At 33.7% G+C, this 9,689-nt stretch overlaps 1 protein-coding gene across 1 annotated transcript; it reads left to right on the top strand.

Moving 5' to 3' along the window:
• Positions 1-6,060: 6,060 nt before the first annotated feature.
• On the top strand, positions 6,061-8,136 carry LOC143223058 (uncharacterized). Its single transcript, XM_076450462.1, has 2 exons — positions 6,061-6,221; positions 7,175-8,136. The coding sequence occupies exons 1-2, from the start codon at positions 6,213-6,215 to the stop codon at positions 7,634-7,636; spliced, it is 471 nt and encodes a 156-aa protein (XP_076306577.1). The 5' UTR covers positions 6,061-6,212; the 3' UTR covers positions 7,637-8,136.
• Positions 8,137-9,689: the final 1,553 nt, after the last annotated feature.

Below are 9,689 nucleotides of genomic sequence, written 5' to 3'. Positions count from 1 at the left end.
TCTAATGTAACATCTTCCTCATCATGAAGTTGAATGTTGTTGCTGAGTTTACTAATCCAAATGTCATCTGTCTAATATCATGTAGGCTATCTTCTTTTTAGATTCTGTCTCCATATGGATCTGCAAATAATCTTTATGAAGGTTGGTTTTGGTACAGAACTTCTTCCATCATGTTTTGCTATAATAGCCTGTGGATTGTCCATAGTTTCAGAGTCGTCGAAAGCATTCATCTATGACAGCCATACCTATAATATCCATCTGTATCTCAATGACTACATTCGTTAGGTCTTCTACTCTCTCAGATTGGTATCGGAGGTCCTGGTCTTCCTGTCCACTTTTCTCTTATATTCCATTCCGTTGACCGCTTCTGGTGCTTTAAAATGTCCTTTACCATTGCAGGGTGCGTTTTTGTTGTCTATGCGTAACAGAACCAAGATAATCTGTCCAGATTTGAAACGTTGACCCTTGATCTTCTTGTTATGAAAGTGATTTTGACTATTTCAAGCTGCATACAAAACTTCTCGAGTAAATTGACAGTCTCCTCCAGACGGTTTCTGAACTCTAATGCATACTGGTTTATACTAATAACTCCTTCTGTCTACAGATTTTTCAATATATGTATCAGACCGTGTACTGTTCTTCCGTTCAGCAATTCTAAGTGTGGAGATTCTGTACTCGCTTTAATAATTATTTACTTATTGATGTAGAATATAGTTTTTCGTAGAAGCAAAATTCAAGATTAGCACTAAGTTCTGTGAATTAAGTGTACCAAATTCAGAAAATAGAGATTTAACCACATCTCTTCTGTGAAATGGACAAAAAGTAAGACAACTGCCATGCTATTTCTGTGAGTTTCTTACCTCGCATTCTTCAACTCTGCACATGCAATCCAATTTTCTTCTTAAAATATTTTTTTAGAATGGACATTATGGAGTATGTACATGTTTTCTGCGTTTTCAAGAGGAAATAAAGTGCAATTTGTTTATAAAAACCTGTAAAACATTTAAAGTATATGACGAGGATTTCAAAAGAAAGAAACCCATTACAGACTGAGAGTTCACTTTTACTTGAAGACTTACACCAAAAAGCAGGACTTGCAATTTGTCTCTCAAAAAATTAATAAATTACACGTCAACTTAATTACTATATATTTTGATTATTATGGAAGACAAGCCGATATTATGAACATTTTACTAACAATTTTAAAATTACGGGTTATTCAAAAAAGCACTTTTAATTTCAACATGTAACAAAGTTAACATAGATTTGGTTTTCTTTCAGATGACTAAATTAGTATTTCTGAGAACTTAAATCGCTAAAAACCGGGTTTCGATTCATGTGATGGGCAGAGCACAGCTAGTTCATTGTTAAGCTTTGTGCTTAATTTCAAACAAACAACAACACTCCTTTCATATTCAGCTCTGCCTCGCTTCACTCATCAAATTTGAAATAGTTGAGTTTGAACAAAACTTACACCATAGCTTGATAACTGGCTATAAACATACTTAAACAACTTATTTTAGTATTGTTGTTGTTTTTTTCAAGAGATTATAGCTAATCAGGAGAATATCCATTCTTGGTTAGGAAAAGCATTATTTTAACGATTTTAAGTAATAGACTTAATATTAAGCTTAGAATTGAAAAACAAAAGAACTATGGATCTGTATCAGCTGAAATATGTAGTAGGCACAAAAAAGTTTTTGACATTAATATGGAAAGTTGAGCATTCAACACATAACTAAACATAGTCGAGACACACTGTTCATTACCTTGTAATGAAGCTTTATGAATTTTTTTTAATTTCGCGCAAAGTTACACGAGGGCTGTCTGCGCTAGCCGTTCCTAATTTAGCAGTGTAAGATTAAAGCTAGTCATCACCCCCCCCCGCCAACTCTTGGGCTACTCTTTTACCAACGAATAGTTGGATTGACCATAACATTATAATTTCCCCACGGCTGAAAGTGTTTTGTGTGATGAGGATTCGAACCCGCGCCCCTCGGATCACGAGTCGAGTACCTTAACCACATGACCATGTCGAGCCTTTAATGAAGCACATGAACTAGTTGCTGTTTTTGTTTAGACACATTATCGCTTATAAAAACATTTCTAACATTTGTTTAAAAACTTTACATCTAAACTTGCTTTCCTTTAAATTGCTGTATTTTAACACGCAATTAAGTAATTCATTTTGTTTTTACGTTTTATGGACAACACGTAACAAATCAGTTTGAAACACTCAGAAAAAACGACTTTCTTATCAGAATATGAAGTGATTTGATCTTATAATAGGTCTGGAATGTATTGGTTGTGTAACAACACCATCAAGATTTATTGTTTCTAATAATACAAACTTATATTAAATTGCAGACTATTCGTCATCAATGGTCAAGAAAATGGGTAAAAAAATCCAAAGTTCTCGTCCGCTGCTTAATAACTTCTGTACTTTCGGCTTTTGGCGTGTTATAAAAGTATCAATTAGTCTCGTTATTGTGTTATCAGAGTAATTTATGTTTGAGGGTTTAAGCTAGATTGCGATTACCAGCAAGCTACGAAAGACACAATACATCACATTTTCAAAGTTTGCTTATTTTAAATGAAAATGGGATAGTAGAAGCAAACGCTTAGGAAACAAGACAATAATACGATAAAATTGGGCTAAAGGTTGCTTCGGAAAAGAATGTTGTGATGTATTCGGCTGTATATGGATGTCCCACAGAACAGTTATTTCGGGCCTCCTAACAAGGAGGTTTGACGATATTATATCCGCTATTTTCCAATTTTGACTGAGTTTATCGCAAAAAGAGAATCAACACAAAAATGTGTAAAACTACAGTTCCTAATAGACAGAAACAGTCAAAGTACCAGTCAAACACATAGAACTGACAAAAGAGAGGCGTGAAATAGAAACTTTTATTGGTCTCCTCTCGCTAGCCCCATGTGATTCCCCTGTCTTATGAGCTAAAGAGAAGGAAGATTAAACTACACAACGAAAACAATTCCTGAAAGCTATATTAATATGGAGGAAGACAAGCTATAGCTAAAGTTAAATAAATTTAAATGACTTGTTTCTATGTCTTTGAATTTCACTCAAAGCTACACGAGGTCTATCTGCGCGAGCTCTCTAATTTAGTAGTTTAAGACTAGAGGGAAGGCAGATAGTTATCGTTACCCACCTCCACCTCTTATGCTATTCTTTTATCAACGAATAGTAGGACTGGCCGTCACACTATAAGGTCCCCACGGCTGAAAGGGCGAGCATGTTTGATGGGACAGGGATTCGAAACTGCGTCCATCAGATTACGAGTCAAGTGCATTAACCACCTTACTACGCCGGGCCAAAGATATAAAGACGGGTTTAATTAACATTCAGGTCACAGTCTGATTTGAGTTTTTCATCATTCACAATGAAAATTGTATTGATAAACAGTGAAAGGTTTTCATTAATAATACTTAGAGTAGCAAGTACAGTTTTGGTATCCTTATTCAAGAAAAGGTATTGATGTATTGGAAATGGCTCAGACAAGGGTTACTAGTGACTCCAGATATGTAAGAGCCATCGTAAAAGAATACTATGAAGGCGATAGTAAATAATTTGAATTTTGCGCAAAGCTACACGAGAGCTTTTTATGTTAGCCGATATTAATTTAGCAGTTTTAGCAGTGTAAGACAATAAGGAAGGCAGTTATTCATCACCACCTCTCGCCAAATCTTGGGCTACTCTTTTACCAACGAACAGTGGGATTGACTCTCGAATTATATCGCTCCCTGGGCTGAAAGCTTGAACATGTTTGGTGAGATGTGAATTCGATTTCGCGACCCTCGGATTACGATTCGAATGCCTTAACCATCTGGCCATGTTGGGCTGATAGTAAATGAACTTTACACATTTATCCATATGATAAATGGGATAACGGCCTTAGATTCATTTTGCTATATTCAGATGACAATAGAACTACAGTTGTCGTTTACATTTCACAGTAATTTAAGAGAGGAATGAATGATTTCCCAAAATATAAAGAATGGGTTTGAATTTTTACTTTTGCCAAAATAAATGCCTAACGACAGTACTTTTTTCTTTATTTTAGGTCATTGTTTTTATTCCATTTTTCTAAAGAAAGAATAAAACTACATCTTTTATTTTTATTGCTTTCCAACTGACCTGAAACATTTGTAGATGTTCACATCTCTACCAACAGATGTCCCTAGTCACTTCTTTTCTCAGTGATTTAAACGATTATCGGTCCCTTATCTTAAATTGCAATCAAGGATCTCTTAAGCTTTCAAGGTGATGTGCTTACACTCGCCTTCAACGTGTTTTTTTTTTTCGTTATAATTATTGAAGTGTTTCAAAACTGGTGCAAAAGATTTGTCAAAGACGAAAATGTTCTGATATTATTTGAAAATATAACGTTGTGTCAACACAATAAGCTTACACGGTATAAAAAAGTTACATAACCTTAATTCAATTATTTCACAAAATATAAATTCATTTAGCATATCAAATTTAAAACTATAAAACGGGCGTTTATTGAACCATGTGTGAACTTCTTTGCTAGTGGTGTGCTTTAACAAGAATGCTGTGATTTTAAACACGACAAGTTAAAATGGGTTACTTCAGCCAGTTCTTCCTCAAAGGTAGAATACAAAATAATGAAACCTATGTTTGTAATGGTTGTTTCCTTCGTTGTTTCTTTCATATAAGGCCCGGCATGGCCAGATGGTTAAGGCACTCTACTCGTAATCCAGGGTCGCGGGTTCGACTTCCCGTCACACCAAACATGCTCGCCCTCTCAGTTGTGGGGACTTTATATAGTGACGGTCAATCCCAATATTCGTTGGTAAAAGAGTAGCCCAAGAGTTGTTGGTGGGTGGTGATGACTACCTGCCTTCCCTCTAGTCTTACACTGCTAAATTGGGGACGACTAGCGCGAATATCATTCGTATAGCTTTGCGCGGAATTCTAAAACCAGTCTTTTATATATTAGTGCAAAACTATATAAGATCTAGTTGCACTGAAATACTTTACCCAAATATTACGATTTAATTCTCACTCTTGTAATTAACCCAGCTTTCCAAAATGTGGAACACAATTTTGCTGTAACAGGACACCAAGCATTGGATTTTAGATTCACAGACCAACATGGTAATCTTTAAGTCACACCCGACCCCATGTCTATTCTTAAATTAGATTTGATAGAAAGAGAGGAGAAAGAATCGAATAAACATATTTTGATATTCACAGATAGCCAGTGAACTACCCAACCGTCTAAATAGATAAACAGATTATTTTGTTGATGAACCATACAGATTCAATGCATTTGAACTGTTTTCTAAATGAAATAAATTGCTATTAAAAATTGTGTATTATTAAATACATAATATTCTATTATTTGCATTTTCTTTAAAATCCCAACGAATTCCTTGTTATCAAGAAGCCGAGAAATGTCTGATGGGAGTAACAGTATGTGTATATATATGCATTTATACGCATAAATGTTTCGGTGGCTGGTATATGCGAAAGCTAGATAGATATGTAGTGAAACTAAATGAGAAAAATAGATGAATATCTGTAGTAGATTACGTGCTGGACAATTAATACACTCTTGTCTGTAAACTGTTGCTATTGTCTAGATTTATATTAAAATGGTGGATTTCCTATTATTGTTTTGAATTTATTGTTTGTCAGTTTTAACTGTCTTTACAATTGTATTCATTATTTTACATGGCCGAATTGTAATCCAACAATCAACACACTAATTTACCGGTATCACATAACAAAAAACTGGAATAATTAAAATAATTTTTATTCGTAGTTGAAGATTTTCTCTTTGTCGCTACAAATCTCGAACTTGTCGTCTAGGCTTAATTGTCGAAACTCGGATTGCTTACTACTGCGGTTTTTGACTTCAAGGACCTTCGTCCTGAGATCCCTGACCTATTTTGTCTCTATGTTCTTACAGGCTGAGAATAACCATGGGGATTGCAAGCACAAGTCTTACCAAATATGCATCTCATAAAAGACGACATTAGAACCCATTCTCATGAAGGCAAAAAATACGCATACCTGTGTGTTTTTAAAGTTCATCCCCAGCCCAGTAGGGAGCAATATAAAGGTGCTTGTCGCAGCGTTTCTCACTTTATAATCTGGTGTTGTCTGGCGAGTTATTCTTCTGTGGGATTTACTTAACGGTGGAGATAAGTTAGCCCTGAAGATGAAACAGGTGCCTTTTATCTATACTATTTTTACAAACTAAAGAAGTTATTTTATGTTTTATTTTGTTTGAATTCTTTATTAGATAAACAAGTTTTTAGCAGGTTATAATTCTTAATTTGTAATTAGTTCTTGACTTTCACATTTTATGTGTTATTAATGGCTTTGGTTAACAGCAAAGGTTTTATTATCACTTTGTAGCAAAGAAAAAAGTACCTCCTTATTGGTTTAAATCCAAATACTAGTTACCTGAAAAGCTTTATTTATCACGAATAACCCCAAAATGTGGAAATTTATTAACCTCAGTTGGGTTTATTGTTTAGTTCCTGTACACCTACAACTGTTTACATATTTACTTTAAAGTTTAGACACTATAAACAGTAGTTGTTTGTTCAAAGGTTAAAGAAATAATAATATAAAAACACCTTCAGATTCCACTGTATAACCACCCATTTCTTTCTTAATCATTTATGCAAAATAATATCTTACATGTGCTTTCTACGTTGAAAATCAAAATCAATAACTGCTTGAAATGTGTTTGTGATCCTCCTTTATTTTATAGTTTGTATCAGATGAGTGTTAAGTGTCAGTCATTTTTAAAAGCATTAATCATGCGCAATAGTCACTTTGAGAAAACAGTGACATTGTAAGAATTCCATTTAAATAGGAACATAATTGTAGGAATGTTACTTAAGCAATAACATTAGGTGGTTGTACGTTTAAAGGTAGCCTAATTTTACTTGTATGTGTCTTTATATAGGACTCATCTGTAGCGCTGTTCACGTGTTCCATATATAGCTAAAGATAAATCAGTCCTAACTCTCATTAGAAAATTGCTCAAATTATTAATATAAAATGTAGAATATAGTGCAATACGACTTATATTAATTATATGTGTTATATATATATATATATATCCCTCTGATAAAAAGTCAAAAATTAAAATATTTTCTTTTTTCTAAGCTTCTCTTATTGATGTTTGTGGCAGTGGTTACCGCCCAGCTCAAAATCCACAGCCCTAATGAATACAAATTTAAATACGACACCACATTCAGTGGGGGTGAAGCCAAAATCTTCCGGGAGGAAGAACGAAAAGAGGATGGAACCATAATCGGAAAGTATGGCTACGTTGATCCTAACGGTAAACTCCGGGTAACCAACTACCGTGTCGGCAAAAATGGTTATGAGGTTATCGACGCTTTTGAGGCCGAAGATGAACTCGCTGGACGAGCTGCTCCACATGAAACTGCTGATTCATTTGAAGTCCCGAAAGAGTTTAGTGCTGTTGGTCCCATAAGATATGACTTACTGTACGGTGGTAAAGCTCTCCCTTTTGCTCGGTTGGCCTACCACCCTCACATTCTGGGTATGCCAGGACTCTATGGGTTCAGAACACTACTTCCCCGACGACACTTCTTTTTCTGAGCTTGCCACATGTCTGTTCTTTTAGATTTCTGTCTTATGAATAGCTGTTCTCTGATAACATCTGATGTAACGCGTTTGGCTTTTATTAAAATGTTGTTTGAGTTAATAAAAAGATCGAACTACTATAAGCTTAAAAAGTTCTATATTTTTAAACAAATTTTTGCTATTTCACTATTAAGGGAGAGTGCAAGTGTACGATACTAACTGTATACAATTATCTCTTCAGTTTGTTAGCCTGAGTAACACATTTGTATCATATCTGGTATATTTTGTGACTTCCAGAACATCAGGTTCTCTGTGCAATAATAATCTGTACCATATACTTGAGTCAGAAAAATATACTTTAGCACAAAGTCCTAGTTCTTCTTTATGAGTATCTGTTGTAAACACCACTATATGGCACCTGTCGTTTATTCAATCAATATTCACAACTTATTGTTGTATCATGTTTTTATAACTAATATATCAGATGTTGTGACAATAAAGGAACTTTGTAAAAATGCCTGCTTCATTTATTCGTAATTTTCATTTCGTCGTGACAGATATACAAAGAAATAAAACTCATTAGACGGTTCAATGAATCAATCTAAAGTAATCTCATACCCTCTTGGGGGCTTTTTCATAGTCATAAGACCGTTCTTTACATACTATAATTACTGAGCTAGAACCCAAAAGCCTAATAGCGAACTAAACACAGAAGCTGGAGAAAAAGGTGTGACAACTATTTATTTTCCTCCGGTTTAGAAATATTAAACTTGACTCGAAATGTAATTGAAATACACATTATTGCGGTTAGAACATTGTATGTTGTCATTAAGACCTGCTGCTACACATTTTTATATGACTATAATTCGGAACTTAGAACTGTATTTAAATGCTTTATAAAAGTAGAGTTTCGTATAAACGATCATGTAAATATAATGTGTTTTTATATAACGACAATAAACTTTGAAATATAGTGTGTCAAATCTTTTAATATCTAAGGCAAAATGTTCATAAAAGCTTTTTGGTGTAGCCTGTCTTTCATAATTAAGACTAATTATTAAGTATATCTTGTTGAAAATGCTTAGCAGCTCTTCTTGTATAACTTATCATATAATATTAAATATCTCATTTCGATGTGGATCAGTAAAATAAGGTGTGTTAACTTGAGGACCTTCTTGTTATTGGTTGATTTTTTTATTTCTCGAGAAACTGCAGAACGTGTTAGAAGACATAGAAATGTTGTGCCTTATTGTTATATTAGTGTCTTTCGTTTTGAATACCAACTGTGTGGTTAAAAACTATATGGTTTATTTTTCAATAATATTTAACCAGAACGTATATTCGAGTTTAATTACTGTTTCAACAATAATGCAATAAAACGTTGTGCTTTCTAATGTTTGATAGGTAAGCTTAATAATATATTGCTTATTTCATACATAGGAAATGTATTCAGTTTTAATTACTATTTCTTTGATAATGCAATAAAATGTCGTATTTTTTAATGTTTGATAATAAATTACCACTTATTTAAATTGACGATGTACAAAGGTAATAAAATCTTTCGAAAGTTCATCTTTCTCTGAAGCTAGATGTGCTGGGAGTGGTAATAAATTGAATTATTTCCAAAATAAAATAGACTGAATAAATTTTAGTTTCAATTTTACGAAGAGAAGGTTAATATTTTATGATCGAGCCAAACTTAAAATTCGCCTGTAAGTTAAGAAAATATGAGATAACAATAATTTACACTCCCTGACATAAAAAGGAGACATAAATTGTCCACAGCATAAATATTCAACATGAAAAATGACGTAACGATTGAGCTGTAATTTAGCTCTTACTAAAGAGAGTACTAAATGTTTGTAAATTTATATCTTGTATTATTGTATAAAGTGGCTACTACTTCAACTTTCTTATGAGAGCAAATAAGCAGAAGAGTATGAGACAACTGTATTTTCAACTATTTGTAAAGATATAGAGAAGAGTATGAATTATTTAATAATTTCACGCTTTGAAAGTAGAGAAGTGCCTTGAAGGTAGAGAGACTGGTCCCAACCTCAATTATCCT

The sequence above is a fragment of the Tachypleus tridentatus genome, chromosome 8, assembly GCF_004210375.1.
Source record: "Tachypleus tridentatus isolate NWPU-2018 chromosome 8, ASM421037v1, whole genome shotgun sequence".
In the NCBI taxonomy this organism is placed as follows: domain Eukaryota; kingdom Metazoa; phylum Arthropoda; class Merostomata; order Xiphosura; family Limulidae; genus Tachypleus; species Tachypleus tridentatus.
Note: the sequence above shows the minus strand (reverse complement) of the source record. Positions and strands in the feature narration are given on the sequence as shown.